The sequence below is a fragment of the Vulpes vulpes genome, chromosome X (genome assembly GCF_048418805.1).
Source record: "Vulpes vulpes isolate BD-2025 chromosome X, VulVul3, whole genome shotgun sequence".
NCBI classification, from domain to species: Eukaryota; Metazoa; Chordata; class Mammalia; order Carnivora; family Canidae; genus Vulpes; species Vulpes vulpes.
In genome coordinates, this window is record NC_132796.1 from 10,377,041 (window position 1) to 10,399,009 (window position 21,969).

At 47.7% G+C, this 21,969-nt stretch overlaps 1 protein-coding gene across 2 annotated transcripts in view; it reads right to left on the minus strand.

Annotated features, from left to right (window-relative positions):
* Positions 1 to 18,263, minus strand: part of GPM6B (glycoprotein M6B) — a 161,103-nt gene extending 142,840 nt beyond the window's left edge. The window contains exon 1 of one of the 2 annotated variants that reach the window (XM_072744049.1): positions 17,853 to 18,263. In XM_072744049.1, coding sequence (XP_072600150.1) covers positions 17,853 to 17,856 — 4 coding nt within the window. In that variant the 5' untranslated portion in view covers positions 17,857 to 18,263. The remainder of the gene's footprint in view (positions 1 to 17,852) is intronic. The other variant, XM_072744048.1, reaches the window with a different exon arrangement.
* Positions 18,264 to 21,969: the final 3,706 nt, after the last annotated feature.

The window sequence follows — 21,969 nt, forward strand, 5'->3', positions numbered from 1 at the left end:
TCACAGAAATAATTAAGGCTTTCCATTTAAGGCTCAACTACGGGGGCGCCTGGGTGGCTCGGCCGGTGAAGCATCCGCCTTCGGCTCAGGTCCTGATCCTGGGGTTCGGGGATCGAGCCCCCCACATGGGGCTCCCTGCTCAGAGGGGAGTCTGCTTCTCCCTCTGCCCCAAGCTCATGCGCTCTCTCTCTCTCTCTCTCTCTCTCTCTCTAATAAATAAATAAAATCTTTAAAACTCAACTACAGGGCAGCCCCGGTGGCTCAGCGGTTTAGCGCCGCCTTCAGCCCAGGGCCTGATCCTGGAGACCCGGGATAGAGTCCCACGTCGGGCTCCCTGCACGGAGCCTGCTTCTCCCTCTGCCTGTGTCTGTGTCTCTGCCTCTCTCTCTGCCTCTCTCTCTCTCTCTCTCTCTCTCTCTCTCCCGCTGTGTCTCTCATGAATAAATAAAATCTTTAAAAAAACAAAAACAAAAAACAAAAAAACCCTCAACTACGTAAGGTATTCGAGCAACATCTTAATGTCCAGGGTTTGCGTGAAGGGGTCACCAGGCTTCCAAGGGATGAAGCACCCATACTGCCGCCGCATTAGATCATGATAGTTACTGGCACCGCCTGCGGTTGATCCTGTGACCTAACTCGTGGTTCCGATCCGTTGCATTACCAACCATCTCGACTTTCTTAATTGCATTGAACAATGAATGATAATTTGCTACGTTCAGAAAGTGCCCCTGGACCGCCTGGCGGGGCTCAGTGGTTGAGCACCTGCCTTTGGCTCAGGGCGTGATCCCGGGGTCCCAGGATCGAGTCCCCTGTCGGGCTCCCTGCATGGAGCCTGCTTCTCCCCGGGCCGATGTCTCTGCCCCTCTCTCTCTCTGTGTCTCTCATGAATAAATAATTTTTTTAAAAAGATTTATTTATTTATTTATTATTTATTTATTTATGAGAGACACAGAGAGAGAAAGGGGCAGAGACACAGGAGGAGGGAGAAGCAGGCTCCACGCAGGGAGCCCGACGTGGGACTCGACCCCGGGTCTCCAGGATCAGGCCCTGGGCCAAAGGCAGGCGCCAAACCGCTGAGCCACCCAGGGATCCCCAATAAATAAAATTTTTTTTAAAAATAGAAGAAAATGCCCTTTTGAACACATTTCTGTTGCCCTACTTTCAAGGGCTACTGTGATTTCTGTGCTCACAGGTACGGGGGGCGGGCCGGGCTGGGGGGGGGGGATGTCACTCAGTGTCACTCGCCACCGTGGCTCTTGTTCTCACAACCGCACTTGGCCGGTGAGTGTGCGCGATGAGAACTCCGAAGCAGGCGGGTAAGCCAGGCTAGGGCTCAGACAGCGCCTCCGGTGAGGTCGAGCCAGCGGGCCCTGCCAGCCTGCGCACCCACCCGCAGGCACCCACCCGCGACTCCTCTTCCGGCCCAGGCGGCGCTGCAGCCCTGACACCGGACCAGACCTCAGGCCTCCTTGCGGCACTCGGGGGACACCTCCTCAGGGAGGGGAAGGAGGCACAGTCACCTGCCACATCCTGGGCACGCGATCTGCAGTGGGACAAGGGTTCTCTCCCCCGGGCCTTCCTGCTGGAACTTCTCCTCTCCCTCCACTTACCTACTCAGAGAGGCCATCCAGACACTCTGGTTTCGCAGGAGGGTCAAGAGGCCAAACCTTTGATGGATCGCAGACATTTCAGACAGGGGTACAGGGCTGCGGGGGACGGCGGCCGGAGGGAGCAGGCCAGGGGGCTGCAGGTGGGGCGGCGGGACAGGCTTCTGGGCCCGTCAGTATAGGCCTCTAGGAGTTCTGTTTGATAATCCTGCTGGGCACTGGGTGTTATACTCTATGCTGGCGAATCAAACTTCAATTAAAAAAAAAAGAGATAAGGGCAGCCCAGTGGCTCAGTGGTTTAGCGCCGCCTTCAGCCCAGGGCGTGATCCTGGAGTCCCACGTCGGGCTCCCTGCATGGAGCCTGCTTCTTCCCCTGCCTGTGTCTCTGCTTTTCTATCATGAATAAATAAATAAAATCTTAAAAAAAAAAAAAAAAGATAATACTGCTAGGAATAAACACCTGCTTCCAAATATAAATACTATAATAAACAGTGTTCTGATTACTTGTCAAGAGGATGAACTTTTTAATATTTTTTATAGATTTTATTTATTCATAAGAGACACACAGAGAGAGAGAGAGAGAGAGAGAGAGAGAGAGACAGACAGGCAGAGGGAGAAGCAGGCTCCACGCAGGGAGCCCAACATGGGACTCGATCCTGGGGTCCCCAGGATCATGCCCTGAGCTAAAGGTGGCACTAAACCACTGAGCCACGGGGGCTGCCCGAACTTTTTTTTTTTAAGATTTTATTTATTTGAGAGACAGAGAACGAATAATAGGGAGAGGCAGAGTGAGGGACAGAGAGAAAGAGAAGCAGACTCCCTGCTGAGCAGGGAGCCCAACCCGGGGCTCAATCCCAGGACCCCGGGATCATGAAAAAGCCAGAGCCCTTGGGAGACAAATCAGAAGGAGGCCATAGCCACCATCTGCAAAGTTTCAGGAAAAAAAAAAAAGAAAGAAATGAACGGGGACTTCTTTGGTCTCACAGCAGTCCAGGAAGTGGGTGGCTCTGGGGAGGGAACATTCAGGCCTCTACCTTCCTTCTAGCTTGTTGGACAGCCAGGCTGCATGAGACTGAACCATAGGAACATGCCAGACTGGATGCAGAATGGTCAAATATTGCCTATCTCATGTGTCTCAACCCAAGACCTTGACCAAAGATGGGGAAGTCAGGGAAATAAGATACTAAGTCAACCACTGTACTCTTCATTAGCAGCTCTCAGAACCAAATTAAAAGGTTAAACTTATTGCTTGAAATGAAATGGTGAATGAAAAAATAATTGGTTCACTTCAGTGTTCTATGCTCTTCTTTGTTACATGAGTATCAGAGAGTTTGCTAGAGAGGAGGCTGGTCTAACAAAATCATAAAACCTCTTGGGCAAAAAGAATTTTCCCAATCTAATCACTTGTGATCCATTTCACATCATACATGTGATCGCATCTCACGATTCTCATCATGAAGCGAGTCTTGATTGTCGTATGAATTCATTGGACATCAGCTGAGTTAAACTGGGTTCAGGTCAGGACCAGGTTTGTCCCATCAGAGAGACCTGTCCTCAAGGTTCCCCTTCAGAAAGGCTCCTCCTGAACCCGGCAACTCCTACACCTGAGTCCCTTTATTTGCTATCTACAGTCCCTTGCTCTATTGTCAGCCCCAAACCCAAACCTTCCCACAGCCTATTAGGTCTTAAAGGTCTGCAAAGATGGTCTTTCATGACTTCCAAAGTTCAGGCTAAGTCTGTGTCCCCCCACCTTGGCACTCTTCACAATGGGGTCCAGGTGACCCTTTGTTTGGGGAGGGGCAGGTCTTGGCACTGCAGAATGCTTAGCAGCATCTCTGGCCTCCATCCACCAGACGCCAGGAGCACCTCCACACCCCCGGTGTAGTCACCAAAAAAGGTCTGCAGACATTGCCAACTGTCCCCTGGGAGGTAAAATGGACCCTAGAGTCGAACTCTCGGACTGACAGACTCTTGGATCACAAAATAACCTGTTGCTTCTTAAAGAATCTGAGGCCTCGGGATCCCTGGGTGGCGCAGCAGTTTGGCGCCTGCCTTTGGCCCAGGGCGCGATCCTGGAGACCCCGGATCAAATCCCACGTTGGGCTCCCGGTGCATGGAGCCTGCTTCTCCCTCTGCCTGTGTCTCTGCCTCTCTCTCTCTCTCTCTCTCTGTGTGACTATCATAAATAAATAATTAATTTAAAAATATATATATAAACAATAAAAAAAAAAAAAAAAGAATCTGAGGCCTCCACAGCTCACCAGTCCCTAGACGAGTAAGGCTCTGACTTGCCAAACATGAACCTCCGAGCCCCAAGGAAAGAGCCTGCCCAGGCGGCTAGTCAGAGGTCTTCAAGCCACCAGCCAAGTAGTGGTTTCAACAGACCCACTCCATGGCATGGTTACTTTGATCAGAGGTTTTAGTTTTCCTTTTAGTGCCATCTCACTTGTCTTGCTAGGCTGAGGAAATCGCAATTTGCTCACAGACTAGAAAGACCACCATTTTCGTTCAAATCCCTTAAATGCAAAAATGAGATGACAAAAAATTAATTTCACATCGAATTTAGATTTCAATTTTAGATTCTAGAGTTTCTACACGGAGGGACCAAGACAAGCACACGTGCCAAAAAGAGGAGAATTTTAAGAATGGATTCTCCTAAAAAAAAAAAAAAAAAAAAAAAAAAAGAAAAGAAAAGAAAAAGAAAAAAATTTAAAAAAAAGAAAGAACGGATTCTCCTGAGACTTTTTCACTCAAATCTCAATGTATGGAGCTGGTGTTTTGTTTTTTCTAAGTAGGCTCCCCTACCCAACGTGGCGCCTGGCCAGCTCAGTTGGTAGAGCATGCCACTCTTGATCTGGGGGTCATGAGTTCAAACCCCATGTTCAGTGTAGAGATTACTTAAAAATTAATAAGTAAAAACTTTAAAGAATAAAAGTAAATGTATGGAGGTGTGTGTGCGCGCGCGCACGTGTGTGTGTGTGTGTGTGTGTGTGTGTGTGTGTCGGCTGGTGGGGGATGGTGCCCAGGGAGGGCAGGCAGTATGTAGAAACCGTCCGACCGTCCAGCTTTGTTCTGGCCATCAGCAGCAGTAAGGGAGTAACAACCCTCTATTAAAAATCGCATTTCCAAATATGTCCTAGGAGATTTCAAGTTTGTGATCGCTGTTGCCTCCAAATAAATAAACAAAAGTTTGAGGCCTCGTAGAGGAATATTTCTGTGAAGTGATGGGTAACAGCCGCACACATAATCTCATTTGACGGCTGAATAAACCACTTTCTGGAATAAATCAAGCTCGCTCTCCAACCCAGTGCTGGCCTCCTCTTCACAGGGTGAACAGCTATGCGAAAATATTCCAGGAAAAGTTTTCCATTAAACTACTTAGGAGAACTAGGTAAGCTTGAGTCGACCATGAAAAAGTTCCTTTTCTCAAGTAACATCACCAAATGTGGAAGTAACACTCCAACACAAGAGTGATGCTTAAACCACTCCAGGGTTACCTTAGCTGCATCGCCCTCACCGATGAGTGGAAAATTGGCCTTTCTTCCTTCTCTTTCAACTAAAGAGTTTGCATCCTGGATATAAACTTGGTCTTTGTAATGGAGCCAACTGGGTCGTATTTTTCTTTTAGAAGAAATCCACATCCTAACATATCGAAGGTTTTATCATCTGATCTTATTATAGCATGGCGAGTGTCAGTTCATGTAGAAATACCCCACTTCACTTTGGATCTTACACCTGGCAGGTGAGTGATGGCTGAGAATCCGCCTCCCCCTACAGATTCTATAATCTGAACAAATGCATCCATTACGTTATACCTTCAGAATCCACAGGTCTATGAAGGAAACCATTACATCCCATGCAACTAGATTTGACACCAATTGATTTACTGTTTCCCTGGGTGGGGGGGGGGGGGAGCCACAAAAACTAGGAGACACATTTAATAGATTTTTTTTTAAAGGTGTGCAAAGGGGCACCTGGGTGGCTCAGTGGTTGAGCGTCTGCCTTATGTTCAGGTCATGATCTTGGGGCCCTGGGATCAAGTACAGCATCGGGCCCCCCACAGGGAGCCTACTTCTCCCTCTGCCTCTCTCTGTGTCTCTCTCATGAATAAATAAATAAAATCTTTTAAAAAGTAAAAAATAAAATAAAAATAAAATAAAAATAAAAAGTAAAAAATAAAAATAAAGGTGTGTGAAAACAGTACTGGGGAATATAAAAGATCTAATTGTATGAAGAGCTGTATTATGTATACAAGTGGAAGGTTCAACATGGTAAATACACTATCATGAAAATTATGCTATAAATTCACTGTAATCCCACTCGAAATCCTACCGGGGATGTTTGTGGAACATGAAAAGCTGATTCCAAAAGTACACCAAAAAGGAAAAAAAAAAAAAAAAAAAACTAAGACTATCTTGGGCACTTTTATTTTTTTTATTTTTTATTTTTTTTAATTTTATTTATTTATGATAGGCACACAGTGAGAGAGAGAGAAGCAGAGACATAGGCAGAGGGAGAAGCAGGCTCCATGCACCGGGAGCCCGACGTGGGATTCGATCCTGGGTCTCCAGGATTGCGCCCCGGGCCAAAGGCAGGCGCCAAACCGCTGCGCCACCCAGGGATCCCTCTCGGGCACTTTTAAAGAAGAGCAAGAGGAGAATAATTCTCCTAGGAGATACTCAGGCTTATTATACACCTACAACAAACAGGATCGTGTACTCTTCGCACATAGACGGCAAAACAGGGCCAAGAAACAGAACAGAGTCCAGAGATGTACACACACTTACAGTAGGGAAATTAAAAACATGAGAGAAGGTATTATATAAAAATCAGTGAGGAAAGGATGAACCATTAAGTACATGGTGGCTTCTGCATAGAGAATATAAAAATTGATTTCTATCTCATACTTACACCAAAAAACTAAAATCTCAATGGAATAAAGACTGAGAAATGAAAAGCATACTTTAAAAAAAACTTTACAAGAAAATATAGAAGAATAGAAGAACATCTTCATGACCTTGGAGATAGGAGCAATTTTAAAACAAGGTAAAAATAAAGAGCACAAATCATAAAAGAATAAAGGGAAAGATTCATTAGGGTTTATTATAATAAAAAAAAAAATCAGTACAACAAAAGATACATTCCACAAAGGTAAAAGATTAACCAGAGAGGAAGAGGACATTGAGGACGCATTTAACCAAGGATTGGTCTCCAGAATGTATAAAGAATCACTATAAACCAGTAAGAAAAAAATAAGGATACGGGGTGCCTGGCTGGTTGGGTTAGTAGAGCCTGCGACTCTTGATCTCGGGGTCGTGAGTTCAAGCCCCACATTTTAAGTAGTCACTTAAAATTTTTTAAAAAACAAAAAACAAACAAAAAAAGCCAAGGATATGAATGGAAAGAGAAAACTCAAATGGCCAATAACCTACCAAAAAGTTTCAACCTGTCTAGGGACCTCCAATATAAAACAAAAACAAAAACAAACAAAAAAAATCAAAGAAAAAAAACAATGAAATACCACTTCGTAGCTCTCAGATTTTTGAAAAATTAGACACGGCTGACAACCGCAAACGCTGGTGAAGTTACAGAGAAACGCGTGTTCGTGCCCCGCTGGTGGCAGCGCAAAGCGATGCCACTACTCAGGAAGCAGCACTGACACTTTGATTTATAGCCAGCTCCATGTGACGACAAAGCATTCGTTCTGCTGTCGACATCATTACTTCAGTCACAAGGAGGACAAAGCTCCTCACTGAAGGAATGAAGGCAGATTATTACCTACGTCCAAACAGCACAAGAAGCTCATTTAGCAAAAACACTTTTGTATCTGCTTCTAAAACTTTTCAGGATGAAAACCAGAAATCATCTCCGGCTTCCAACCCTTTGCCACCAGCCTTGCATTGTGCTGGGAACTAGCTACTGTTAATTTGGACAATTCTTTTCTTTTCTTTTTTATTTATTTATTTTTTTTTTTAAAGATTTTTTAAAATTTTTTATTTATTTATGATAGTCACAGAAAGAGAGAGAGAGAGGCAGAGACACAGGCAGAGGGAGAAGCAGGCTCCATGCACCGGGAGCCTGATGTGGGATTCGATCCCGGGTCTCCAGGATCGCACCCTGGGCCAAAGGCAGGCGCCAAACCGCTGCGCCACCCAGGGATCCCTCTTTTCTTTTTTAAAGATTTACTTATTTTAGAGGGAGCAAGGGTGAGAGCATGAGCAGGAGGGGCAGAGGGAGAGGGAGAACCTCAAGCAGAATCCGTACTGAACACAAAGCCTGATGCGGGGCTCGATCCCCCAATCCTGAGACTGTGACTTGAGCCGAAACCAAGAGTCAGATGCCCAACCCAGTCCGCCATCCAGGCGTCCCTAATTTGGACGATTCTTAAAACTTCATCTTCTTCAGGAAACGAATTGGGAGGGGGTCTCAACAACTGTTAGATCCTTATATCTCGAGGCCATAAAATAGTTACATTGATCGGATCCTGAATAAATATGCAACATCTACAACCACCCCTTATTTACAACCCTGCCATCGTGTACTTTCCATTTCCCAGGGAGATAATGGGGCTACCTTATCCCTGTAATCTCTTCAGCCATATGCATGTTTTTCATGTACTTGTCTCCTGGCTCATCAATTATTTTCAAAGGCCTTCTCACACCTGCTGTGTCAATGTTTTCCACTTAAAACAGAGGGGAGGGGATCCCTGGGTGGCTCACTGATTGAGCACCTGCCTTCAGCTCAGGGCGTGATCCTGGGGTCCCAGGATCAAGTCCCACATCAGGCTCCCTGCATGGGGCCTGCTTCTCCCTCTGCCTGTGTCTCTGCCTCTCTCTCTGTGTCTCATGAATAAATAAATAAAACTTAAAAAAATAAAAATAAATAAAACAGAGGGGAGGAACCAGCGGTTTTTGGACTCCCTAGCACACCTCTACATACGAAGGCATTTAATAAGTGCTTTTACCCCTAGTGATTTAGACGGAGGCCTATTTCTCAGACAGAAAACATCCTCGAGTTTTAAAATCATGTTATTAATGGTGATCAAAAGCTGCCAGACCTAAGGGTTTATCCTGTATGGTTCCATTTATATAAAGTGGAAAAACAGGCAAAACTATGTTGGCAGAAATTAGGAGTGATTACCCTTGGTCGGGGTGCCTCAAAGGGAGCTTGTGGGGTGGGGGGGTGATTTCTGCAGCGCTGGTTATGTTCCGCTGCTTCATCTACATGCCGGTTACGTTGGTTAAAACTTACCAAGCTGTATGCTTGCGGTTTGCCTGCTTTTTGTGCACTTGCTATACTTCAATAGCAGATTCTTAAACGATTTTTATGATACCCGTGCCTCTTACAAAACACCTAAAAGTATTCGTGATGATACCATTATATAACAGAGCTCAAACCGGTTTTTGGTAATCCAGGACACTGGCTTTGCAAAAACGGTAATAATTCATGAAATGGAAATCCATCTCCTTAACGTTCTGAATTCTGTTTCGCTTACCATGGAAACTGTCAGAATATGCCACATGAGAAAACTAAAAGGAAAATATAAAATAAAGTGCTGCATCAAATAAAGTTCTCTTAAGGGCTTGAATGTCTTGGCTAATTACATCTCTCCATCCTTTGCTCCTTGTGTGAAGAGCAGATGCCTGAATCCAAGCTGCCGTTACAGAGCCCCCTGGTTGAACATTCTTTTCAGGGGGTTGTGAAACCTCACGTTCCTAAACCTAACAGAGGCACCCGATGCACATCCAGAACAGCCAGTTTCCTAGGCCCCTTCTAACCGTCCCTTCCGACGTTCTTGCGCTTTTTACCCTGGAACTAGTTTCCAAGTGTACTCAAACCCCTCTGAACAATCAATCAATCGATCAATCAATCAACAAACCTCTCTGAACAGACCAAGTGAGGGTCTCCGGCGGGGTTGGGGAGCAGGGGGGACACGGAGAGAGGGGGGTGCAGCGCAATCTGCGGCTGTGGGGAAGGAGCTGCGTGGGCCACAAGGGCAAATCAGTCCCTCCCCGTGCAACCAACACCTGCATGTCTCAGACACACGGAAAAAGGTCATGGCTACAGACCCTAAGGACAGGACAGCACAGGACAGAACGTGCAGGAAGGTTGCCTTCAAGGCTTAATCTGGATAGATTTGATTATAGCTAAGGAGATGAATTCTAAATATGGAAAGGCCATCAGGGTAATTAAGGATATTAAAAAAATGGGACTGGATCCTTGATGTCTCTCTACTTAATAAAGAGCTCAAAAGATGATGAAAGCGATTTTAGTAAGACCAATTTCCTATAGATTTCAGGCCTTTCAGAGCTACAGCGCGCTGAACAGCGGAGCAAATTACCAAGGAACTGGGCACTCTCTGTTCCCAGGGGCGTTTGGTCTCATTTATGAGATGGTTTAGTTACCATTTTACTCCCAGGAAAGAGTGAACCAGGCGGTCTGCAAGGGTCCCCATCTTATCTCCAGAGTCTCTGATGATGTGGAAAAAAGGCTAAAAACAAAAACAAAAACCAAGACAAAACCTTCCTTCAGCTAGAAAGATCAAGCATCCTTTCAACCAGAGATCTTCCCGTTCAGCAAAGGTACTGTGAGCTAAGTCCTCAATGACGCCCTACCGAGATTTCAGAATACTGTGAAGCACAAGAGGTTTCGATCCCTCGTATTCTCGAGCAGGGCGGTTTTGCCCCTCACCGATGGTTATTTGGCCACGCCTGGAGACATTTCTGGTTGTCACAAGAAGGAGAGTGTTACTAGCACGTCGCGGGGGGACACCAGGGATGCTCCTAAACATCCTATGATGCACCGAACAGCCCTTCACGACAAGGAATGATCCAGCCTCCAAATGTCCAAATAATGGGCAGCCCCAGTGGCTCTGCGGTTTGGCTCCTGCCTTCGGCCCAGGGTGTGATCCTGAAGACCCAGGATCGAGTCCCACATCGGGCTCCACATGGAGCCCGCTTCTCCCTCTGCCTGTGTCTCTGCCTCTCTGTCTCTCATGAATAAATGAATAAAATCTAAAAAATAAAAAAATGAAATCTCTAATAAAAGAAAAAAAGAAAGGGAAGGAAAGGAGACTTCTTTTATTTCAGTATCTGTCTCCAGCTGTTCAAAGAAGACAGTAGAGGGGCACCTGGGTGGCTCAGTCGGTTAAGTGTCTGCCTTTCAGCTCAGGTCCTGATCCCAGAGTTTTGGGATTGAGCCCACGGCCAGCTCCCTGATCAGCAGGGGTTCTGCTTCTCCCTCTCCCTCTCGCTGTGTTAAAAAAAAAAAAAAATCAAGAAAGTAGAATGTAACAGTCTTACAGAAAACAAACAGGCAACCGAATGCCAAACAGTAACTCTAACTCCACATCGTTTCCGTCTTGTCAGACGGAGCTCAAACACACCGTTACACAGAGCCATTAAGAATAAAAATTTAAAGGATCAGCTTTAAGTACTTTTTCCTTTGGCAGATTTTGTTTTCTTACCAAGTAAGCGGTTTTTACTTCTAGACATTAAAATCCTACTGTTCCCCACCCCTACTCTCTGCCCAGGCCAAGCCGGTTTCTTCTGGATTCCACCAGTAACTATGCTCACTCCTACCTCTCTTCCATGGAACCCTAAGCCTTTCCACTCTTCTCAAAAACACCTCAAATCCAACTCTCCACCAGAAGCTTCCCATAAGCTACAGGATCTCACCCTTCTCAGAACTCCTGGTAGACTTCCTTTTGGGATTTTACAATTAGACACTAATGATTCTCTCGCTCAATGGTCTTTTTCATCTCCTCCGATTGTCACTTCCAACTGTCACTTCCCTGCTTGAAACCCCCCTGGTAATCCTCTCCAACCGAGAGGGTGACATGAAGTTCTTCCCGGCTCTTATCTGGGCCCTGGGCCCCCTGTGGGCCCCGCTCAGGCCACGCCCACCTCCTTGGCCCCGCCTCCCCCCCCCTCCCACACCAGTACCCAGGGGCACATCTGTACACCAGCCCCTTCGTCCTGCTCATCCTTCAAGTCACCCCAATCAAGGGAACCCCACTCTGAAATACCAACACCCAACGCCCCCCCAACCTCATTTTCCTTGGACAGAGGAAATTACTCTACAGGAGCCGTACTTACTTCTGTTATGATTGTTCATCTGTCTCTCCGAGAGGGCTGTGCTGATTTGAGGACGGAATCCAGTTTGGGGGTTTATTTTTTTTTTTAATGTTTCCCTTTTTTTTTTTTTTAATTTATTTATTCATGAGAGAGAGAGAGAGAGAGAGAGAGAGAGAAGCAGGCTCCATGCAGGGAGCCCAACGTGAGACTCGATCCCGGGTCTCCAGGATCCTGCCCTGGGCCGAAGGCGGCACCAAACCGCTGAGCCACCCAGGCTGCCCCATTTTTTAGTGTTTCCAAGTCATCTCTGCACCTAAGGTGGGGTAGGACTAGAACTCACAACCCTGGGATCGAGGGCCACACGCTCTACCGACTGGCCCGGCGCCCCGGACAGAAGGCAGTTTTGCTGATTTTTTTGTGTCTAGACTCCGCCTGGCCCGGGCTCGCCTGACCGGCTTCCAAAGCCCGCGGTCGGTGGCTGCCTGCCGTGTGTCCCCCCGCCCGCCCGGGGCTCGGCCAGTGCTGGTGGCCCAGTGGCAGTGGGCGCCCGGTCCAGCCAACTGCGGGAAGGAATGGAAACACTCAACGGCGTGACCTTCTAGTCCTGGGGCGCTGACGCATCCGGCCGCAACAGTGCTTCTCTCCCTGCTGCCCCGATCTTCAAAAATCTGCCACGAGGGAAGCACTTTTCACCAAGGACAGGAAAATATTTTAAGACATCCAAAGGAAAAAGCTAAAGGCAAAGGAGGTAATGACACAACATTCAAACTGCTCTTTAAATTGGCTTTGTGTCGGTCTGCCTAGGGCAATCAAATTACTTCTGCAGCATCTTCAAGCTCTGAATTCAGTTATTCCGTGAAAATCTGGGCTGGAAGTGTTGGTATTATTAAAGAACAATAATTAATGTCATTTGCCCTGTTTAACTTGGTGTGGTTTATCCAGTTCTGCAACACATGCATAAGACTGTACATACTTTGTGACCTATATACATTCATGATGTGGACAGACCTTAATAAAGTACATTTTATACAAGAAAACCCTCATCCTTTCAACAGATATTTGTGGAGCACCGACGATATGCCAATCATCTGAATGAACACTGGGATATAATAATGGATAAAATGATCTTTGCTCTTGAGGAATTTGAACAGAAAAGAAGGCATATTAAAAACACTTACCAGTCAACTAACAGTAACCAGAAAAACGTTCAAGTTATTACACGGATGACACTGGCTTGAAAATACAGTAGCAACTGTCCTCTTAGCCTTGACCCCATGGACCCACCCAGTTACTCCTTTTATAAACCGTATTGACCACTGTCCACGGAACTCGGCTTCGAGGCAATTCTGCAGGACATCTATAGACTCCTTCTGCTGCCAGCTGAATCGTGTACCTAAGAGTCAGTTGTGTTTGCTCCCAAACCTATTTATGTATTTGTTACTATAATTATGAAATGTAATTCCATACCACACAGACTAATAAAACGTGTGCAAAAGAAAGAGCTTTTATTTCTTTGGAACCCAAGCTCATGGCCTTGGCAAGTCTTAAAAATGAGTCACTTGGGAAAATAGTTGCCTAAAACTAGGGACAGGACAATTGTAAAGGCTTAAGGGGCGCGGGGTAGAGGACATAAGAGCATTCTGCACACAGACTGGTTCTCGATGCCCTTAAGCTCTCAGTCTACTTGAGAAGAATCTGAAACTGGAAATCAGAAGCCAATGAACCTGGGCTGTGATCGATGGGCAAGCGAGACGTCAAGGAATCCCAACCACGGCTCACAATGAAAGCAAAGGCCTGGACTCTACAACGAAATATTGGCAAATTAATGTCTAAAGTTAAATAGAATGTTTTAAGACACCTATGTGGCACGTCTGATGATTTGCCACTTTGGCATTTGCAATCAACCATCTAACTGCTTGTGCCTGGGCACAGGGGCTCAGGATCATCTCTAGGAAACCCTTGCAGGGGTCAAGTGGTTTGGGCAATGCTTTTGCTGGAGCAAAAAATACACTAATTATTTCCTGTCTGTCACAAACATAACCCTGTGCTATTGGACTAGGAGGGTCATTTGAAATTTCAGTGCACATCCACAGCCTTAAAAGGGAGCTCTTTCCAAGACCTGAGAGTGGGCTCAATGTAAGATCTTGACGCTCACAGGGAGGGAGGCTGGCACATTCTGGAAATACTTCCTGCCTGGCTATTCCTCAGGAGACCATTCCTTAGTCTGCAATTACGTCTGAATTCCTGAGCAAACTTCCAGAACCAAATGGGAATGTACGCCTGCATGGTTCCTCAGGGTGCTTCCTTCTGAGTCTTGCCTCCAAAGGTGATCTGGGCCCTCTGTGCAGGGTGAGGAAAGGTTCCCTGGAGCCGCTGGCTCTGAGGAGAAGAGGGGAAAGCCAGAGCTGGAAGCACCACAGCTTCCTCCACCAGGCTCCCTGGAGAAAGGCCAATATTCCTGTTGGCGGACATGCCAAGATGCCAGCATTCAGCCCTACTACAAATGACTCCTGTGATGCTGGCTTCATGGAAACAAATAGTGTTGAAACAATCAGGGAGCTGTTTTCTCATGTTTTTTTTCAGCATAACATTACCTTCTCCTTTCTTTTTTCGAAATTACACCCCTTTAGACCTGTAAGCCCCCAAAGAAATAACTTCATCAGCTCCTTTGACTCTGTAGTAAATAGAGATCAAGAAGACAAAATGATTTACCTAAGATCACAGAGCAAGTTAGTGGAGTTGCTGGGGCAGACACATGGCCTCTGGCTTGCCCTGTTTTTCCTCAATTTCCTCACCCAGGGACCCGCAGCACCAGCTCCCACACCCGGAAGCTTGCCAGACATGCAGAAACACAGGTCCCATCCAGGCCCATGGAATTAAAAACTGCCCCCCCCCTTTCTTTAGACAAAATCAAAGAGGGTTTGTATGCACATTCCAGTTAAACTGCTCTGAACCAGGTTTTTTGTAATGCTGTTTTGTGCAACGACTGTTTAAATTCATAATCCTCATAAAAAACTTCCTTACTACAAAGTGGATGAAAATAATTATTTTGCTGTCTCCGACCATTTCACATGGAATTTTCATTTAAAATTATAGGCAACAAATGAAACAAAATAAGCATTTCTCTCTGGATACATGAGCCGCATTCAAGCAGGGTGGATATTCCACAAATGCCTCCATCAGAGGTTATTACATTGATTCCACAGTTGCTAAGGTCTTCAGGCCTGTGAGTGAGGGAACAGAATAATAATTCTGGGGGTGCCTGGCTGGCGCAGCCCCTAGAGCATGGAACTCTGGATCTCAGGGTCCTGAGTCTGAGCCCCGTTGCACACAGAGATTACTTTTTAAAAAATTGTTAGGCAACATGAATTCCCAACATATAAAACCTGAGAAAAGCTGGGAATGTGTGTGGGTGGGTGTGGGTGGGTGTGCACGCGCACACATGCGCACAACGGCCCAATGTGGAACTCTTCAGCCAGTGAAATAATTAGTTTCAACACGCTCCCTTAGGTGGTGTACTGCATACAAACAAAACATCAACATCTTCCCATTGTGCAAAACAACCAAAGTTACTGAATAGTCAAACGCACTTCAAACATCAATTGGCTCACCGCATTTGCAGGAACTGTCCAGAATGGGCAAATCCCTAGATACAGAAAGTAGATTAGTGGTTGCCAGGGGAGAGGGGGGCGCGATGGGGAGGGACATCCAATGGGCACAGGATTTCTTTTTAGGGTCAGGACACTGTTAGCGGTGGTGGTGGCACAACTCTGAACACACCAAAAATCACGGGCTTTGTACACTCAAATGTGCAAACTGTGCGGAATGTAAATTATATCTCAGCAAAGCCATCTGAAAACCACAACTCCTTCAACAAGAACATGTTTTAAGACACGCTGAAAGATAAAACTGCACGCACCACTACTGCTCAGTATTTTACCTTTCAACTGAAAGATATGGAAGGCCTTAAAACTGGAGTCCAAAGGGGGCTTTTATTTCCAGGAACCTCACCCCCTTTTACCAGTAAGTGAACTAATACCAGGTTAAGGAAGTGACTTGCGTAAGAACCACAGTCTCAACTCAGCGCACCAATGGCGAGAATTTTCCCAGCATTAAATCATTTCAATTAAAACATTCATAAGGGTATGTTGGGTAATTAAACACATCTGGAAAAATAAAGCCAGTTCATGGCCTTGTGGCGTATTGACTAAGATTCCACCAAAGGAAATCAGTATGTTTCCTTTTGGCATGAAGGGCACTTTTTTTTGTTGTCGTATGTAAAAACTAAAAACTAAAACCAAGGATACTGCCAGAACCAGTGAGGTATGCACAAATTAACATAAATTGGCAATTGAAGTGTAGACCCAACAATTGTCGAGACACAAAGTACTTCCTTGAGAACAGGCCTCTGGTTTGGGCACTGGCTTCATGAGAACCTCCACACCTATTGAAACACTAAAGCCTGGCCCTGGTGCAGCCCGGGACCTGTGAAAGCCATCCTCAAAAAGGTGCCCCCGGGGGGGGGGCGGGGGATTGGCTCCTCGAGGTCTAACCTATACAAATGCTAACGCCTAGCGTTAATAAACCAGAAATAACTTTATTTCAGGAAAATCAGTTAATGCTTTCATCAATACCGCACTTCTCTGTAACTTCAACATCTTTGCGCCCAACATTGCCAAAATAGCTCCAGGCTGAGCGGCAGCCATCGGATTCTTGTGTATGAACCTCATTTAAAAGAGAGCATTAAAAAAAATAAATAAAAGGGAGCATTATAAAAGGGGGGGGCAGAGCACTATGGGGTGTCCGGCTGGCTCAGTTGGTGGAGCAGGGGATTCTTGATCTCAGGACTGTGAGTTCGAGCCCCACCTTGGGTACAGAGATTACTTAAAAATACAATCTTAATAAGTAAAAGGGAGCATTGAGTGATGTGGCTACTCAGGTGGGGGCACTAAGAGAAGTAGGAACCAGAGTCACGGGTCACGCCATTCCGCCCTTTCTAGAAGATTTTATCCCAGCTCTCCCCTAGGTTTTCGGTCAGAAATGTTCTTGTTGGATTCAGGGGCCTTGTTTCCTTTCTTACGATGATCATCGAGTGAATTTAAGAAGATTTACCTTCTACAATTCTTTGCTCTTCCCTTTAAATTCAAAATCAGCTCTCCCTGCCGTCCCTCACCAAGATTACAGTCGGCACAAAATTACGCCCCCTCACTCGCACACGCACACGCACTCTCAGTAGCAGAGGGATGCAGACTGGGGAAGAGGCCACGGATGGGGATGCGGGACGGGCAGGGATCCCCAAGCCCTGACCATTAACCCGCAAGGGTTAAGCCCGCGGCGGTCCTCATTCCGAACGCTTCGGCGGGGCTCTTCGGTCTGTGGCTTTTGTGGCGCTTGCGGCTGCAGTCTGGCTGCCACTAGAGAAGGACGACGGAGCAGGGAGAGAAACCCCTTCCCCAACACAGCTCCCCTCCCGATGGAGTCCCCACTTAACGACATGTTGCTGACGGCAGCATTTCGGGGTGTTAGGAGGTGACGGGAAGAAACCTACGGCCGCCCAGCGTGCGCCCCGGGCCAGGTTGGAGATCTCCGCTCTCCAGAACTGGGCTTCCACCGTTACTAGTCGACCCCCGCCCCCGCCCGCACTCGGATCCACTCGCCACACCGTCCCCCACCTGCGCCCGGGTCCGCATTTTGATGGTGGGAACAGGGGACAATGAAGAGGGACTGACCCTCCGTCCCATCCTGTCCCTCCTCCCCTCCCCCCTTCCCGGTCCCGAGGGTCACGATTCCCAGACGAGCTCTCGGCGGACCCCAGGCTTGGGCTTCAGGGCAAGAGGAGGACGGCGGCAGGGTGGGACAGGACGGGCGCGGGAGCCGAGAGCCCGGGCGACGGGGACAGCGTCCCGGCAAATGAGCAAGGGGCTCCCCTCGGCCAACCCTTCCAATCGTGCCGGCGCCCGCCGCCCGGGACGCCCCGTCCGCGCTCTCCGCAGCCCCTCCGGGGAGACCGGCGGCCGCCCTGCCGCGAGCCGCACGCCCGGGGCGGGGGCGCCCCCACCGCCGCGCAGGGCCGCGCACCTGGGCGTCCGGAACACCTGCGCCGCGCCCCGGCCGCCGGGGTGGCCCAGGAGCCCCACCTGAGCGGGGCGGGGCCGGCGCGCGGGCTTACCCATGGCTGGAGACGGGCGCTCGGGCTCCCCGGGGACGGGCAGGGCCGGTGGCACAAGTTTGCGGGGCCGGCGGGCACGTGCGCGGGCCGGGCTCCGGGCGGGCTGCTGCGCTGCTGGGCCGGCGGCTGGCGGCTGGCGGCTGGCTCCGGGCTCCGGGCTCCGGGGCCGGGGTGGGAGCGCGGCGCGGCTCCGCCTGCACTGGGGGCCGGCCGCCGAGAGGGGCCCTGACGTCAGCGCCGGGGGCTTTGTGCGCCCGCAGCCAGGGCCCGAACCCGGCAGCGGGCGCGCGGGGGCGGCAGGGGCCGCTGGCGCCTTCCTCCGGGACCCCCCTCCACCCCAGCGGGCCGCGAGGGGGGCGGGAGCCCGAGCAGCCGGGGGTGGGGGGTGGGAGACCGAGGGGGCCTGGGGGGCGCCGATCCGCGTTCCAGAAACAAGCTGTTAAGCGGCCGGAGGGGGCTTTGCGGTCCTAGTCGTCACCCATTGTGCGGATGAAGAAACTGAGGCCCGGGACACGGAACCCGAGACAGCCGGCGATGAGCGGCTTTGCCCCCATCCACAGCCCTGGATCCCTTTGTTCACATATGAGCCGGGTTGGGGTGACCCCCGAATCCGGTGGGGCTCAACCCTGGTTGCACATTAGAACCAGCTGGGGAGCTTCGAAAACCTGGTTGCGCCACGGCCCCCACGCCAGGGCCGGAGGCGTCCACGCCCGCAAAAGCTCCCCAGCTGATTCCAATGTGCGCCCAAGGTGCCGCCCCCGACTTAACGTGTGGGTAACGATGATGTACAAGGGCCCCCACCGCTCTCTCCAGTCTGGGATGCCCAAGATCGGCCATCTAATCCCCAGAAGCAACGGCCAGGCTCTAGGAGACTTTGCAGACTTGCCCCAGTCACCGCTTCTCCCAGGCTCAGGCCTTGCACGTGAGCCTGTAAGTGAGCTAAAGGCTTAACAGCGGCCTGGCCTGGCCGCAATTCCTTCTGTCTTCCTTAGAGAATCATTGTCCTGCCTCCAAAGGTACTAGGAAACCCCTGAGACACACCCCCCTCCCTTAGCCATCTTTCTAGGGCTGATAATTTCTGAGACACTTCTGAGATTTCTGAACCTGACACCCCCGCCCCCCCCCCCGCCATCGCTTGTGTTGTGATTCGTTGTTTTGATAATACGTCGCATCACTTAAACTATAACTGTCCATTAGACACGGACAGGATGGTCAACCCCAAAGAGAGAAACTTTCGCATGGAGAAAAGGCTGGCAGTAGCAGACATTTCATCTATTGAAATGTACTGGATTAGGGAAGATTTTTATCGAGGCAGAGCTCTAGAAAACCTAATAATATTTTGCATAAAAGGACAGATTTGTGCCGAGGAGATCACTGGCTCATTTCCACAATCCCAGGGGGGAATATTTAGTCCTCACCAATCCTTATGCGCTAAAACAGGGGGCTCATAGGTTTAACTTCTCATCCTCCTTACAGGAAAGTCATTGCGCAGGTGCAGGCATCCAGCCGCCGAGGACAAGAACCGAGATGGCCTGGAAAGGCCGGAGACAAAGGTGGAAGTAGTAAGGGAGGGCAGAGAGGAATTCATTCCTGGTGGAGAGAAGATCCTTGGGTGCCGTTGGTGCCTGCATCTTGGGAGACTCCTAGGAGACATGGAAACGACAGAATGAGACTCGGGCATGACATTCTGAAATCATTTTGGCAAGCTATGACCCTAATCTGCCTCTCCAGGCCCCAAAATTCTAAAGTTTTGTGCCCTGAGATGAAAGTAAACCCTCTGGTCCACTTTCTGCCATTCCCTAGAAGTCTTGGATTTTTCTTTTTCTTTTTCTTTCTTTTTTTTTTTTTAGCCAAAGAAAAGAAATAACAGCTGTCCAAATATTAGAGCGAGCCACAATGGGATGCCGTGATAAAAAACCAAGTTATAGCAATTGTGTACACAGTGTCAAAGGAAAGCCACGTTTTAATAGAATTTTTTACTCACTTTGGAAATGTCATGGACTTATTTCAACAAGTGATTGTCCCTAACACCCTTAAGAAGAAAAAAACCCCAGCAGTTGGGAAATTAGCAAGGCTACTACAGACAGGGTACAGAAGATGGCTAATAAGTGTATTCGACTATTACTCGAAGAAATGCTATTTTAAAATAATAAACCAATTTTCTCATGAAGCAACTAAAATCTTTCAATAAATAAAGCAAGATTTGGGGTGCCTGGCTGGCTCAGTGGGTAGAGCATGCGACTCTTAATCTCAGGAGTTGTAAATTCAAGCCCCCTGTTGAGTGCAGAGATTACTTAAAAATAAGATCTTTAAAGAAAATCTCAAAAGCAAGACTACTTTGCAGGTGGGCGAGTAAATTGGTAGAGCCTTTCTGGAAAGCTACTTGGCAGTATCTATCAAGAGACTTAAAAATATTCATAGCCTCTGACCTAATAATCCCACTTCTGGGACTGTCTCCTAAGTAAATAATGACTGTTTCAGTCTAAATTAGTGTAAAAAGATGTTTATCTCAGAGCAAGATGGGAGAGCAAACATAAACCAAGAAAGGAAGCAACACCTATTCAATAAAAGGGGAGTAGCTACATAAATAATTGTTGATCTAGTTTGATGGCTCTCAGCCGAAGATGATTTTACCCCTCAGGAGACTTTTGGCAATTCCTGGAGACAGTTTTACTTGTCACATCTGGAGAGGGGGTGCTACTGGTTTCTGCTTTCTGGTTGGTGGCTGTCAGGGATGCTGCTGAACGTCCTGCAATGCACAAGACAACCTCCCCCATACCAACCAACCACCCAGCCCCAAATGTCAATAGTAAGGAGGTTGAGAGAAACCCTGATCTATATGATCATATATCATGCAGCCAGCCTTGTTTGCAAAGAATTACGTGGGAAAATCCTCGGACATTTTGGGTTTTCAGAATACAAACCTAAATGTACGATATAATCCTAGTCGTGTCCATCTGTACATATATGTATTTTAAAGGACTGAAACAAAATGCACTCTCAGATGGGGCGCCTGGGTGGTTGAGTGACCGACTCCTGGTTTCGGCTCAGGTCGTGAGCGTGTGGATGGGCTTGGGGCTCAGCTCTGCTTTCTGCTCCAAGCTCAGTGGGGAGTCTGTTTGAAGAGTCTCTCCTTCTGCCTCTTCTGTCTCTCTCTCTTTCTCTCTCTCTCAAAAATAAATAAATCTTTTTAAAAATAAAATAAAAAAGAAAAGAAAAAGCGCTATTAGAGACTTACCAAACACATCGGCCATCGGCCCACACAGCTGGACTACATTTCCCAGGCTACTTAGCAGTTAGGTGGGGCTAAGTGATTGAGTTCTAGGCAATGAGGTCAGGAGTAATGTCCACCACTCCCAGGCCTTACCCATAAATCCTCCAACTTGGATGCTTCTACTTGCTTTCCCCTTCTCTCAGCTGGAGTGTGATGTTGACAGCAGGGTGCCTCAGCCAGCCTGGGTAACTGGTTTTGCACAGCAGAGACTCACTCCCCCTGCCACACTGACAGCCTGGAGCTGACTGGGGCCCTCACATGCACCAGAAATAAACTGCTGTTATGTTTGAGCTATTAGGTATTTGGGGGCTTATTTGTTATAGTGGAGGTCTGACCCTTATTAATATATCAATATATTAACATATATCAAAATATTAACAGGGTTTATCTCTGGGATCAGTGGAATTTTTAGTTTTATTTTTATACCCTTTTGTGTTTTCCCAAACTTTGACAATGAGCAAGAATGACTTTTTTAAGATTTTATCTATCTATTTATTTATTTATTTGTTTATTTATTTATTCATAAGACACTGAGAGAGAGAGGCAGAGACACAGGCAGAGGGAGAAGCAGGCTCCCTGCATTGAGCCTGATACGGAATTCGATCCCGGGACCCTGGGATCATGACCTGAGCCAAGGCAGATGCTCAACCACTGAGTACACCCAGGTGCCCCAAGAATTACTTTTATAATTAGGAAGAAATATATAGTTGTACCTTACTCAACAGTAGAGATGGTCTCCTAATTATTTAAACTATAAATGAAATCATATTCCAACTGATTTTATACAATTTGTGATCTTACCCTCAAATGCCTCATCGAGGAGTACAAATTTATTATAAAATG